General features: G+C 43.0%; 1 protein-coding gene across 1 annotated transcript; it reads right to left on the reverse strand.

The window, feature by feature from the left end:
* Positions 1–1406: 1406 nt before the first annotated feature.
* Positions 1407–5318, reverse strand: LOC138953911 (glutamate receptor ionotropic, delta-2-like). Its single transcript, XM_070325893.1, has 4 exons — positions 5002–5318; positions 4338–4555; positions 2848–3080; positions 1407–1909 (listed from the first exon to the last, which is right to left on the reverse strand). The coding sequence occupies exons 1-4, from the start codon at positions 5279–5281 to the stop codon at positions 1699–1701; spliced, it is 942 nt and encodes a 313-aa protein (XP_070181994.1). The 5' UTR covers positions 5282–5318; the 3' UTR covers positions 1407–1698.
* Between the last annotated feature and the right edge of the window lie 10569 nt (positions 5319–15887).

Below are 15887 nucleotides of genomic sequence, written 5' to 3' on the forward strand. Positions count from 1 at the left end.
GTTCCCGAACCAACCAAGGACAGCTGCCACAACAATGGAACGCTGCGCAAACGGCCGTTTTTGGCATCTTTCAGCAGCGTCTGACCATAGTGGCAGCCGTCCTTGGTCGGTACGGGAACGGGACCTAGAACGGAGTGTGGAATGTCAGTGGGTATGACAACTCAGTGTGTGAGAGCGCTACCGTTGCGTTACGTTGTTTTAAGTTCCTTTAACGATCCAAGCGTTCCGTTACCAATGGGTTGAGGTTCCATTACTGTTCATTCTGATCGGGAGGGGAACGACTAAAAAATTGAACATGCAGCCCAAACTCAACCGTCCCTACCGACCCTACCGTTCAAAGCAGTTCCGTTAACGAGCATTTACGTTCCATTGCGGTTCTCTCCCGATCCCTCCCGTGCCCGCACCGTTCCTTGGTCGGTACGGGAACGGGACCTAGAACGGTTGTGTGGAATGGGGGTATAAGACTCGACCACTTGGCAAACTGTCTACTCTGGTCTACAAGTGTCTCAACGACTCTGCTCCCGAGTACCTTCAATCCTCCCTGGACCTGTACACCCAGCCCTCCGACCGTCCCCTTCGTTCTGCTGCTGACCCACTCCGCCTTCACATCCCTCGCTCGAAACTCGCATCTGCTGGTCAGCGTGCATTCCCCTCCGCGGGCCCCTCCGTCTGGAACTCCCTGCCGCTTGAGCTTTGCCAGAGCCCCTCTCTTGACGCGTTCAAGAGTAGGTTGAAGACTCAGTTCTTCCCGTAGCTGGCTGCGACTTTCATGTTCGACGTGATGTGTTGTGCCCCAAAAGACATTCTTGTGCTGTGCTCTGTGAGAGGTGTTTTCTTTGTGTTTAATATTATTTTATTTGGACCTAGCTATTGATGTGTACATTGTTGTTAAACAGTTGTTTGTTGTATGTGTATCAGGGTTTGCTAGTGTGTGATAGGGTTCGTGTCCGTCTGTAGATGTTAGCTTCTTTGTTAGTCCTGTGTTGACAACTCTTCGACAAGCGCTTAGAACTGTACCCACGGAATACGCGCTATATAAGCTTCATATTAATTGATTGATGGTGGAGACAGCTGGAAGATCTCTGGATATAATTAAAGAGGAGTAGTCTTCCTTTTAGAAAGTGTGTACTCTGCCTTGCAGATTAGAAGTTTGTGCTGTCGGGGCTGGGTACAGGGAGTGAAGGGGAAGGGGGGGGGGGGGGGGTAAGAGAGGGTACGTAAGCGAGACGAAAGAGGAAACTGGACAGGGAAAAGTCACTGCCTGAAGTATTCAATAAAGCCACCAAAAAAAGAAATTACGACATGCAGGTTTTCAATTCATATGTTTGCAAAGTATCTGCAAACTAGTGTGATACATAAATAATCAATTTATCCACTTGACTATATTCACAACAGGGACCTATCACTCTTCTTTGCATGTTTTATGCCTACGATTTTTCAAATACTCTGCAACACATGTAACCCAAATACAACATGTGCCCGTACAATACCGCTTCTTTTATAAAAACATTGCTTCGGCCATGTTGATTTTAATCAACCAATTTTCTTGTAAGAAATGAACTTGAAGCGGGAGTCAGTGCGCACAGTAAAGTTTGTTTACAATTTGATCTAATTTTGACCCCGTGTGTCTCCAATCAGAGGCTTAGATAAACAGTGTACCTTTTGGCAGAAATGGCCATGTTATAGCCGTCTTTATATTCAAAGTGTTATTCCACCTTTGATCAGACGCTCGAGTATCAGCACAACTGCGGCCGCGAGCACACCCAGGGCTGCTATGATGAAGGCTGTCTTGACCAGTTCCACAGATACTGGCATCACTCGGGTCTCGTTGTCCTGGCAACTAGATTCCTGTGGGAACCACTCGCGCTTCAGGTAGTCCAGAAGTCCTTGCTCTGTGGCTCGGGCCAGCCTGGAAACAGACGAATACTGACCATATGCATGTAGGCTATATTTAGATGTGCGCAAACAGAGCGTCTGAGAGTTCAGGGATGAGGTGCACGAAGCGAAACTGGGTGCAACCCAACTGGTTGGGAACAAGCCACGGGTTCTGATTGGTTGAAATCACAACAAATCTTGATTTCAACCAATCCGACCCCGCGGCTGCGTGACACCCATTTGGGCGGCACTCAGTTTTGCTTCGTGCACCTCATGCCAGGAGTCGTCACATCTTCGGGTGACAGTGGGCGGCGAGTCTCAATGTGATCTCAGACGCTATGTATGAGCTGTGTGTTTACCTCAACAGTGGGACAAGTAAGCTTCAAACATTGTCAGAGACAAAGTGGCAAGCGAAAAATGGATCTAACCCTTCTCCCTAGCTCCTACTCCGCACACCCCACGACACAGCTACGTACGCATGCATGCATACTCGCATACACAAACCCCCCACAAGCATACACACATCATAACACTACCCCTTTCCGCAACCCCCCGCCAAAAACACTCACACACACATACACACACGCACGCACACACACACACACACACACGCACACGCGCACGCGCACACAACCACACACACACTAACACACACACACAACACAACACACACACACACACACAAACCACACACATACAAACACCCACCCCAACACACAAACGACACACACATACACACACACCACACACACACATACAAACACACAAACCACACACACACAAACACCCTACTCCACACACAAACCACACTCACATACGCACACACACACCACACACAAACCACACGCACATACACCACACACATAAACCACACACAAACCACAAACACACACCACCCATTCGACCCCCGCCGCCCACCACACACACACTTCAGACATCAATTCATCACTCCCAGTACAAACGAGAACTCACACTTGGTTAAACAGGGCGGTGTAGGGAGAATCTTTCTGCAGGTGAATGGCGAAGGTGTCTTGGTAGAGCCTTTCCTTGACCACAGCCATCCTGCAATTAACTTGTTTCTGGACTCTGTAAAAGGCGGCAGACGTCACCTGGACAAAGTTGCCCGCTAACAGCTCGGACACGGGTTCCTCGCCTGTCCGTTCGGCACGCTCGTAGTACTGTCGGTAGTCTGAGAGGTTTGACGTCTGTCCAAGTCAACGAGTCTTGCGTTAGTGACCCGAACCAACCTTGAGATATCAGCACTATCACTAGAGCCTACATGTTTCTCGAACTATCTTATTTTGAAGTGCCCTATACATGCCCCTTACATCTATCAGAACGCACACGCAGTGGTTGTATCATGAATGAAGTAGGGGATATGCCATAGGCGGTCATTTTCGTAATTCTTTTCCAAATCAACCACAACATTTGTAAGCGAGCTGGTGTGCCAAGATAATTAGTGAGACCTAATGTTTACCCCATATTAACCAACCCCCCCCCCCCCCCCCCCCCCCTGGTGTCATTAAAGAGTCACTTCTTTCCCGCTGTGTGAAAGGGGTGATAGGGGTGGATTGTTGCGGATTATATGGGTCCTATGGAGTTTTGAAAAGGGTATGTGTGCGCTTTTAACTCACAATTTGTCGAGCTATCGAAGGCAAAATGTTGAAAATAAGAGCTTAGAGGCACGTAATGCTGTTAACAATCCTGGATTGAAGCCTGTCCTTAATTGGGCCAGAGACATTCTATCTATGTCTCTGATTGGGCGAAGTGGACAACGCGAAGAATACTTGGCGAAGCTGGCCGCACGGAGGTTCAGCACTGAGTTTTTGGTAACAAGTCTTCGCGTAGTCTTCGAGAAGTCGATTTCGGGCTGAATAAAGGACCGCCTTTAGGCCAGGTACCGACCAGCTCACTGATGGGATACAGCTTCAAATGAGACCTCCCCCATCCATGCCACAAGCACCACTGACCATCATCACACCATAGCACAAACCATGACAAGATGACGACACGTTAGGGTTCAAAGAGACTGCCAACGTTCCAAAATTCAGAATCAAAAAACAGAAAGGTAGGTTGTTGGATTGTTATTGACAAAACAATACATTCACAAATATATCGACCCAACGGTCTTTTAAGTGCACAGACAAGCAATTAATAACGAAAACTTTATATCTGGCTGGGTTTTTTTTCCGCCTGCCACGAAGCCGCAAGCGAATGAATCTAAAAAAAATGAAAATAAGTGTTCGTTATTAATTGTGTGTCTGTGCACTTAAAAGACCGTTGGGTCGATATATGTGTGGATGTATTGTTTTGTCAATAACAAACGTTCCAACAACCTACCTTTTTTGGGTTTTTTAATAGAACACAAAGGTAACACTGAATTAAAATACACAATTCAACAAGAATACAGCAATCAAATCAACAGTTACCTATGTACATAATGATATGTTCAAATCTCTTACAGCAAAAGTATGCTCCTCCAGGGTTCCTTTGGCAAGGCCCCAACGGTAGTCAGTCCTCTGAACCAGCTCGCTGAGTGAGTTGAAGGGAACTGGTTGCTTGGTAACCACGGAGTTTGACGTCAGCTTCCCCGTGTAGGCAGCAACCGTTACCAAACACATCAGCATCCAGGCCCATAGTAACACGCGACCGCTCCTTGAGACAGCTTCGTGTGCTACGGCTGTAACATATGGTATTGCCGTTGGAACACACCGAGGGAAATGTTGCAACAAGAAAATGAACACGTGTAAACTTGACCAAAGTAATATTGCACTGCCCTTTGAATGGGGCGCCATGTGTTCTGCATTGAACATTCTATATGCATAGAATGCATTGCACACACGCACACACACACACACGCACATACACACACACACACACACACACACACACACACACACACACACACACACTCACCCTCGACTCCCTCTCAATCCAAGTCTATCGCAATACATAAAGCCAATATATACACATTGAGTAAATTTGAAGAGTTTCTATTAATTACATATTCCGTGCGTGCCATTCCGAATGAGGACGGTGTCAACCACAATATTTTCTTGTCAACGGCGATATGTTCGTATTAAGGTTGTAGAGACAGTACAGTTGATCAGGTGTCAGCCCACAAACCTCGACCAATGAGTCCTCCAAACAGCGCCTCAAAGGCCTTCCAAGTCCACGAAGCGATGAAAGCAAGACCTGTTTTCTTCTCTCCAGTTAAAGGACAGCGGGCGTTCTCTCTGACGAAGGTTATGTCCATAATCGACAGAACAACTGTCATTAGCAGCAGACAGCATCCCAGCAGCAGGTAGACGTGCCAGTTGAAAGGTTTAACGTAGAACATCCAGCCCGCAGGAGCGGCGTCAGGAAAGGTCGTCATCAGAATGACGTCATCATGGTAGAAGCCCATGGTGTAGTCGGACACTTCGGCTCGCTCAGCGCTCACAGAAAAGCCAGACATAGCCAGGTCAACCTCCTGGAAAGCGTATTTATTCAACATGAAAAGTAAGAACACTTAGGCTTGATTACAAATTCTGTCAATCACAGCTCTAAGGAAATGTCATGATTTCCATGTCCCTTGAATGATTATAATAAAGTTACGTCAAAGCTGATTTCACTTGCGTCTTTAAAACTTGCAGACAAACTCATAGTGTCGCACACTTTTAAAGAGATACGATGTCGATTTTAAATAACCAAGACATTTCGTTTTGACCCTCTCCTTCGAAGTTACAACTAGGACGACAAAAACTAAACAAAATCGAAACGACGTCATAACGTGAATTATGGCGTCATGTAAAACAAATATCTGTCATTTCTTATGCATGTCTTCCCAGGACATGACAAATAGTTTCGAAAAAGAAGTTTGTCTCGGTGACTTCAACATATTGTAACGTCACCGCATGGCAGTGCATGTATCGTATATCATTAATCTTCAATTGTCCGTCAAGGTTTTGAAGTCAATTGTCCGTCAAGGTTTTGAAGTCAATTGTCCGTCAAGGTTTTGAAGTCAATTGTCCGTCAAGGTTTTGAAGTCAATTGTCCGTCAAGGTTTTGAAGTCAATTGTCCGTCAAGGTTTTGAAGTCAATTGTCCGTCAAGGTTTTGAAGTCAATTGTCCGTCAAGGTTTTGAAGTCAATTGTCCGTCAAGGTTTTGAAGTCAATTGTCCGTCAAGGTTTTGAAGTCAATTGTCCGTCAAGGTTTTGAAGTCAATTGTCCGTCAAGGTTTTGAAGTCAATTGTCCGTCAAGGTTTTGAAGTCAATTGTCCGTCAAGGTTTTGAAGTCAATTGTCCGTCAAGGTTTTGAAGTCAATTGTCCGTCAAGGTTTTGAAGTCAATTGTCCGTCAAGGTTTTGAAGTCAAGTGATTTTCATTTAACCGGTTTTTTCGTTATTGTGCTTTTATTAACTCAGCTACTTATTTTTTGTTTATGAGCCTTTTTTTCCAATTCTTCCTCGTTTTCATTTTTGCTCTCCCTCTCTCATACAAGTCGCTACATACACTGGCACATACACACTTCTGGAACGGATGTGTGTGTAAACTTCCTCACAGATCCTTGTAGATTCCTAACATTTCCCGCCTGAAGGAACAAATATACACATTCATCCGCTCAAAACCTCTACGGATATCATCTGGGAAATTCACATGCAAAGTTTACAAATCATCCGGCCGGTCAATCACCGAGACCACATGACATGATGTACTAAGGCTTGGCTAGCCAAAACCCAGAGCACGGTGAAGCATTACCTAATTTGCATAAACCGATATTCTTCCTTTCTGAGCTCATTTTCAGAGTAAACGTAACATATTCATGTATTTTTTAGATTAAAGAATTGATAAGGAATTCACCGCAATCATTTTTAAATCTGTTCGTGAAAATTCCATTTAAATGACAATTTTAATGAACAAACTAATCAATTATTTGTGCACAAGCTAAAAATGCAATCTCATAGTTTGGACTGAATCAAAGATTGTTTGACCAAAATTCCAATTAATTTGGTGGAAAAGTGAGGTCAGCACAGTGCCGCCTCAACTTTCACTAAAATCCGGATATGACGTCATTAAAGACTTCAAACGAAAATATGAAGAACGCGTATGCATAGTTTCATGGCAAAATGTACTCTAGATTTCCGAGAATCGCTCTACAGACCCGCACATAGAGTACCGCATACACACACCCATACACCACACTCGTCTCGATTCCAAGTATAACTGAAAACTGTTTAGTTTTGACTAAATATAAAAACTTAGCTACCACATGTTAGGCAGCTCAGGGTAGCATGTACTAACAGGCGTTACTTTTAGGAAATGTAACTAAGCTGAAACTGTGAAAAAAGGGACATAGCAGCAACATTGTTGCACATACCTTTCTGTGCAGCATGCCAGTCATGCCAGCCCACGTGCCGTTGGCCAACTTGGTTCCCCAGATTCCGTCGGCTGGTTCTGAGAGGGTGTACCTACAGCGACACAACCATACTCGTACCTGTAGCGACTCAACAATACTCAGCTGTCAGCTGGTTCTGACAGCGTGTACCTGCAGCGACACAACAATACTCAGCTGTCAGCTGGTTCTGACAGCGTGTACCTGTAGCGACACAACAATACTCAGCTGTCAGCTGGTTCTGACAGCGTGTACCTGTAGCGACACAACAATACTCAGCTGTCAGCTGGTTCTGACAGCGTGTACCTGTAGCGACACAACAATACTCAGCGGTCAGCTGGTTCTGACAGCGTGTACCTGTAGCGACACAACCAGAACTGTTCAACTGATGGTTTGCACAACTTTTCTGCTCATCAGGTGTTTTTTTGCAAGTACAAAGATTTCCCTTTCATTTCAGTGATGTACAATGTGTCTCCCCCGGCGCTTTGCTTACTGTCAGCAGTGGGTGTTACCTCCCCTAGCTGTGTACAATTATCTCAGTATTCCTGTTTCAAAGGCTGCACTGTAGCGTTTTGACCAGAGCTTGACCCCACTGTGACCTTGGAATTTGATGAGGGTTAACCGGACTTGGGTCATGTGTGAAGTTAATCAAACAACGGGCGTGTGAGAAATTTGAAAGCTCTAGGTAATAAAAATTTATAAAAAATTAGTGAAGAAAAAGACCGAAGGCCAAGAGTGTACAAATGGTACGCGTCTGGTTGCCGGTATACCTACGTGAAATTGAGAGCTTCCGCCAGCAAGTCCAGCAGGTCGATGCAGAGTCCTGTGTACCACGTGCTGTTGCCATTCCCATGAGACATGACGAAGGGCGTCAACTACAAATCAAAGAAACTTTAGGTCCTAACGTTGCCCCGTTCAAACGCACAGTCCTTCCCGTAAAAATCAGTGTTTCTAAGATCACATTTATAAGTGTATCTTGTTGTGCTCTTTTATTATTACATACACTCTATGGCTTTGTATTTATGCAACTGAATAAACACTGCTTAAACCATCTGCTCACTGTCTCAGACCTGGTTTGTTTGTGCCTTTATTTTAGATTTGTACATGGATCAAAACATCCTTCCATTGTCACACCTACCAAGAATAAACATCCTTCCATTGTCACACCTACCAAGAATAAACATCCTTCCATTGTCACACCTACCAAGAATAAACATCCTTCCATTGTCACACCTACCAAGAATAAACATCCTTCCATTGTCACACCTACCAAGAATAAACATCCTTCCATTGTCACACCTACCAAGAATAAACATCCTTCCATTGTCACACCTACCAAGAATAAACATCCTTCCATTGTCACACCTACCAAGAATAAACATCCTTCCATTGTCACACCTACCAAGAATAAACATCCTTCCATTGTCACACCTACCAAGAATAAACATCTTGACTGCTTCCTGCGCAGAATTGGATGTTTTTCTATGAATTATGTTCTTAATTAAAAGAAAATGGTGCCTTTTACTCCTCAGGGAGGAGCACCCACAGAGCGACCCAAATGCGTCGCAGGTGACTGAAGAATAGGTTTTCGTTTTCAACCCTTCAGTTAGTTCTTGATATTGTCATGGTATCATACATGGCTCGCCGAGACAATACGTTTTGTTCTATTCACGTGTCACGTGTTTCCGCCCAGCACTCTCTGGGAGCTAGCACATGGTGGCTTGAAGACATGTTTGATTCCTGAGCTGAAATTAAAGTTTTAAACTTGAACGGACACGTTTGTTTATGAGTGCATGGAAAGCATGACAGATATAAACAAAATTCACAGCATCAATCGGACCGTTTTCAATCAAATATGTTCCAAATTTACCTGTCTGGTCACCACGCTCAACGTACGTCCACCGAGATCATGTTTGACGTTTGGGTGCCCCATGACTTCCGTCAGAAGAAAGACTGAAGAGTTTTCGAAGGGAGATCATTCCGCGATCAGTGCAAGCTCTCTCGAGTCTCCTTTCCGAGACATTGTCTTCACGATGAGTTTATGTGTAGTCATCATGCTGTAAAATAAAAAACACGATACTGAAGCATTCAATAAAGTAGTGTCTGTATAATTGCTCAACTAGTATAACATTCTCAAATAAACCTACAGCAACAAGCCACAACCATACATTTCATGGACACTTGCATGCAGGTAGGCGGACTTCACACAGTCGCAAACACACACACAGTCGCAAACACACACACACACACACACACACACACACACACACACACACTCACACACACACACACACACACACACACACAGTCGCAAACAAAAACACACACACACACACTCACACACACACACACACACACACACACACACACACACACACACACAGTCGCAAACAAAAACACACACACACACTCACACACACACACACACACACACACACACACACACACACACACACACACAGTCGCAAACAAAAACACACACACACACACTCACACACACACACACACACACACACACACACACACACACACACAGTCGCAAACAAAAACACACACACACACACTCACACACACACACACACACACACACACACACACACACACACACACACGTGCAAACACACACACACACACACACACGCTCGCGCGAACACACACACACACAAACACGTGCGCGCGCTCGAGCATTCCCACACACGTTCACACGCATGGCAACACTACAGGTACTCTGCAAATACCAACGTACAACAAAGGAAAATATTGCATACACTTAACACGCACCCCACGCAATATGTTCTGCAATGGACATGTTGTTTCAATCATTTCGATCCGAATGTTAATTTTCTATACAATGCCACACTATTTGTTGAGCTGAAGGAACTGGCTAGAGCTACTGTAGAAGTTGTTATTTGCATGCCATTCCCTGAAAGAGAGAGAGAGAGAGAGAGAGAGAGAGAGAGACTCAGACTCAGACTCAGACTCAGAACTTTATTACAAAAGGATAAAGGTTTTAGGCAAAGCCTATTCTTCCAACCTGTCCTTTATACAACACATAAAGACAGACGAACATAACAAGAGAGAGAGAGAGAGAGAGAGAGAGAGAGAGAGAGAGAGAGAGAGAGAGAGAGAGAGAGAGAGAGAGAGAGTGTCGTAAAGATCCTATGCCAATGGCCACTGTCAACAGAAAATTAGGGTAATGTTCTGTTTGATTTCGATGTCGATTTCTGTCTGTTTATTTTGTTCCTTTCTTATAATTGTTCTTCATATTATTCTTTTTGTGTGTGCTAATTTCCTGTTTGTTCTTGTTTAAACATTGATCTCAGGTACTACTGTCACAATTTAAAACCAAAAACCAACAATCCCGCCACGGCAAACAGAGGCTGCTCCTCGTTAGTAACACTGTGTCAACTTTGTTGGATTTCATTGTGTTGGTTCTCAGATCGTTCAGGCTTTTTTGTCATCTAACTTACGGATGATAGCTTTTAAATCCTTTTTAGTTATATACCGGTAGAGGCTTGAATAGTAGCCTAATTATGTCAACATAGAAACCGTTGTGCAGTCATATTTAGTTGGGAAAAAAATCTATTTATTTGCCTTATCATTCATTTATGTCAATTTACTCAGTTATTCATGGATTACAAAAAATGTGATGGTATTTGAATATGACAACTGTTAATATGTTCCAACTCGCTTTTTTGAATGATGAGGTTGAAAATCGCAAGCGACCTATACGGAGATTGTCGTGCGTATTCCTTTAATATTTCAAAAGTGTGTGTGTGTGTGTGTGCGTGTGTGTGTGTGTGTGTGTGTGTGTTACAGTCTGTTAGTGTGTTAGAGTGTGTGTGTGTGTGTGTGTGATTGTGTGTGTGTGTGTGTGTGTGTGTGCGTGCGTGTGCGTGTGTGTGTGTGTGTGTGCGTGTGTGTGTGTGTGTGTGTTAGAGTTTGTTAGAGTGTGTCTGTGTATGAACATCATGCCTTTGCGTGAAAATCTTTTGTTGTGAAGGCCTTTTTACATTTAGTCAAGTTTTCACTAAGAGTTTTGACATAGAGGGGGAATCGAGACGAGGGTCGTGGTGTATGTGTGCGTGTGTGTGTGTGTGTCTGTCTGTCTGTCTGTGCGTGTGTGTGTGTAGTGCGATTCAGACTAAACTACTGGACCGATCTTTATGAAATTTGACATAAGAGTTCCTGGGAATGATATCCCCGGTCATTTTTTTTATTTTTTTCGATAAATACCTTTGATGACGTCATATCCGTCTTGTTCCAAAAACATATACATATGTTATATTTGGATTACAAACAAGCTCTGAAAATTAAAAATAAAAAAATTATTATTAAATTTAATTTTCCGAAATCGATTTAAAAACAATTTCATCTTATTCCTTGTCGGTCCCTGATTCCAAAAACATATAGATATGATATTTTTGGATTAAAAACAAACTCAGTAAGCTAAAAAGAATAGACATACAGAAAAGCGTGTTATCCTGCTCAGCGCATCACTACCGCACTATTCTGCATGGCTTGTCGATTTCACTGCCTTTGCAACGAGCGGTGGACTGACGAAAAAAGCAGTGCGTTCAGTTTCATTCTGTGAGTTCGACAGCTTGACTAAATGTTGTTATTTCGCCTTACGCGGCTTGTTAATACTACATATTGCTAAGTAACAAAGGACATACACTGGCTGTAAACTCCGGTATTTAACCGAATAAATACATTCTTTTGCTTATTTTAAATTCTCAGTTCAAACTTGACTGTCATTTTGAAAAAAAGAGATTCCACAGCAAATGCTCTTCAGGTGCTCGCGTTAGTGTTGTGGGTTTTAATACATATTTCTTAAGCTATTTTAATTATTATCGATTTCCGACCGACGGAGATCACCGTGTGAAACATACAACCTCTACTCCAGTTTCTGATTTGACAGATAAAATAACAAGTCGCGTAAGGCGAAATTACTACATTTAGTCAAGCTGTGGAACTCACAGAATGAAACTGAACGCACTGCATTTTTTCACAATGACCGTAGTCCGCCGCTTGTGCAAAACGGAGTGAAACTGACGAGCCTGTTTAGCGCGGTTGTGGTTTCGCTGTGCTGCATAGCACACTTTTCTGTGCCTCTCTTCGTTTTAACTTTCTGAGCGTGGTTTTTTTCAAACATATCATATCTATATGTTTTGGGAATCAGAAACCGACAAGGAATAATCAATCAATCAATCAATCAATGAGTCTTATATCGCGCATATTCCGTGGGTACAGTTCTAGGCGCTCTGCAGTGATGCCGTGTGAGATGAAATTTTATACAATACAATACAATACAATACAATAACTTTATTAATCTCTAAAAGAGAAATTGCATTGCTGAGCTTTTGTGTCCGTAGTAAAACATACATAAAACATTCAAAAATAAACATTTGTTCTTTGTCATTCATACATTCTTGTGTTCTTATACATTTCTTCAATTCATACATCAATATTCTATCATAATTATGTACATACATTTATTCTCTACGGCCAGTAGATTGCAGCCATTTCGGCGCATATCTACCTTTCACGGCCTATTATTCCAAGTCACACGGGTATAGGTAGACAATTATTAACTGTGCCTAAGCAATTTTGCCAGGAAAGACCCTTTTGTCAATCGTGGGATCTTTAACGTGCACACCCAATGTAGTGTACACGGGGGGAGGTTCGGACACCGAAGAGAGTCTGCACACAAAGTTGACTCTGAGAAATAAATTTCCGCCGAACCTGGGATCGAACTCACGCTGACAGCGGCCAACTGAATACAAATCCAGCGCGCTACCAACTGAGCTATATCCCCGATGAAATTGTTTTTAAATCGATTTCGGAACATTAATTTTGATCATAATTTTTATATTTTTAATTTTCAGAGATTGTTTTTAATCCAAATATAACATATTTATATGTTTTTGGAATCAGAAAATGATGTAGAATAAGATGAACGTAAATTTGGATCGTTTTATATAAAATAAATGTATTACAATTTTCAGATTTTTAATGACCAAAGTCATTAATTAATTTTTAAGCCACCAAGCTGAAATGCAATACCGAAGTCCAGCCTTTGTCGAAGATTGCTTGGCCAAAATTTCAATCAATTTGATTGAAAAATGAGGGTGTGACAGTGCCGCCTCAACTTTTACAAAAAGCCGGATATGACGTGTGCAAGATTGTATGTTACACGATTTGGAGCATGGCAAGAACGGAGTCAAACTCGCAATCATCCCTCCAAAAGCCCCAAAATGCACACATGGCTTTTATTTTTCCCGCTTTAACTCATTTCTTCTCTTTACAAATTCTTCAACACTAAGAATACTGCAATCGGCATCACAGACGGTTGTGTCCGGGGTCTCTCTGAATAAGCCCACCAAATTTGAAGCAGATCCATCGAGAACCTTGGCCGCGCATTGCGCACAGACACACAGACACACAGATACACAGACACTAGTCGTATATATATTCCCCCTCTATGTTAAAATATTGAGTCTAAACTTGACTAAATATGATGTAAAAAACACGAACTCTGAAGTGCAACAACAAACGACGTGGTATGTAGGACATCAAATGTGACAGCTGTAAAATAAAGCCAAGCATGCCGGAAAGGTACAATTGTTGAGGTTAATACCCTTTGACCCCGGCGAGAGTATGTTTCATCGCCCCGACAGGTGACGAAAAAAGCAATTATGCTGAATTTAACTTTCCTTTTGAGTCTTTTTCAACGTGTTTTTACAACAATGCTGAATTGAACAATGACATGGTGTGTTGAAAGGCTATGAAAATGATGCTTTTGGTAGGGTCAGGGGGCTGGGCTTGGGGTAGAGGCGGTTCTTAATTGAGCCCGACGTCGACTTCGCGAAGTCTTTTTACCGGAAACCCAGTGCTAAAGCTCCGTGCGGCCAGCCTCGCGAAGTCTTTTTACCGGAAACCCAGTGCTAAAGCTCCGTGCGGCCAGCCTCGCGAAGTCTTTTTACCGGAAACCCAGTGCTAAAGCTCCGTGCGGCCAGCCTCGCGAAGTCTTTTTACCGGAAACCCAGTGCTAAAGCTCCGTGCGGCCAGCCTCGCGAAGTCTTTTTACCGGAAACCCAGTGCTAAAGCTCCGTGCGGCCAGCCTCGCGAAGTCTTTTTACCGGAAACCCAGTGCTAAAGCTCCGTGCGGCCAGCCTCGCGAAGTCTTTTTACCGGAAACCCAGTGCTAAAGCTCCGTGCGGCCAGCCTCGCGAAGTCTTTTTACCGGAAACCCAGTGCTAAAGCTCCGTGCGGCCAGCTTCGCCAAGAATATTTCGTCCAATTGAGCCCGTAGGGGAAGGGTCATTGACCAGAATGGTGAATCGAAAGACCCACAGCAATTTCCTTTAGATTCACTGATCACCTGTTTATACGTGTTTTTAAAACTCACAAAAGAGTTGGGTTTTTGATTTGCTTTGTTTTTATCTGAAATTAACTTCATCAATGGAGTATCCAGAGCAGAAATGAAAAGTGAACTAACTGATTCTTTGGTAGAATGTCATTTGTACACAGGGGACCGAAAAAACAACATCAACAAAAACAACAACAAAACAACAACAACAACAACAATAACGTCTTTCCCTTTGATTCATTTATCACTTTGAAGAGTTCTCAGCACAACGCCAAAAGGCACTGAAAGTGATGCTCTTCGCTTAATCTCAACTAAATACACTTGAACTCTGTAGGTAGTACACCTCGCTGTTACTAAAATGAGGTGTGTTTTTGCTATTTTTGCTAACGCTCGACCTATTTCCAATGCGGTTAAAAAAAGGGGGAAAAAAGTCACGGTTTGACAAATGATGTTCTAAACAGAACGCGGAACACGTTTTGTGTAGACTACATGCACGCTAAAGAAAAATGCGTCGTAGAAAAAGGGGCAGGATTTTTAGCCTGGGCAAAAAATAGCTTACTTATACATATGTAGTAACTACGGAGTCAAAAGGCATAAGCACCACCTAGAAATGTTGCAATTTGTATTTATTTATTTATTTATTTGATTAATTATTCACTTATTTATTTATGTTCTCAATTTTTAAAAGGGGTGGGTGGGGGTTGGGGTTGGGTGTCGGGGGAGGGGGGGGTGTCGGGGGAGGGGGGGTGTCGGGGGAAGGGGGGGGTACGAAAAAAACGATAAAGATTTGGCCAAGTAAAGTTCATTCAAGATAAAAGCTTAGATTTCAGATGCGAAAGCTCTTACAAGTAAGTATATACGGATTTCACGTAACAAGCACATGACTAACATAAGATTCATTCCAGCTTCATACATTGCAATCGTCCGCCAAGTCTGACCTCATACTTTTTTAAAAGCACGCTCCTACCCATAGCTTGTTGTGTATCTTTGATTTAATTACATGGATGCAATATTTATATTTGTAATTTTTGAATAAAACGTTTAGATCGAGAATCGTACAATTAAAAGGCGTACATAATTGTACGTGCAAACAGGCCAAACGCAGGTGTGACAACTTTGACCCAATTGCTCAGTGAACCGAACACACACAGTCTCTCTTCTCTTATGTTTTCACTTCATCTTGAGATCCGGTTTGTAACAGTGATAGTATAGTGTAGAGTGGACATGTGACAAATCTTCCGTGCAAGTATTTTCATGTTGGTTCA

This window comes from Littorina saxatilis, linkage group LG17 (genome assembly GCF_037325665.1).
Source record: "Littorina saxatilis isolate snail1 linkage group LG17, US_GU_Lsax_2.0, whole genome shotgun sequence".
Lineage (NCBI taxonomy): Eukaryota > Metazoa > Mollusca > Gastropoda > Littorinimorpha > Littorinidae > Littorina > Littorina saxatilis.

Excerpts from the sequence above, each read along its gene's own strand:
- LOC138953911 (XM_070325893.1), bottom strand. The coding sequence starts at position 5,281 with ATGGGCTTCTACCATGATGACGTCATTCTGATGACGACCTTTCCTGAC. Across the intron at positions 4,556-5,001 it reads TGGAGGACTCATTGGTCGAG|CCGTAGCACACGAAGCTGTC; the intron begins GTTTGTGGGCTG and ends CATATGTTACAG. Across the intron at positions 3,081-4,337 it reads TGGAGGAGCATACTTTTGCT|ACGTCAAACCTCTCAGACTA; the intron begins GTAAGAGATTTG and ends TGACTTGGACAG.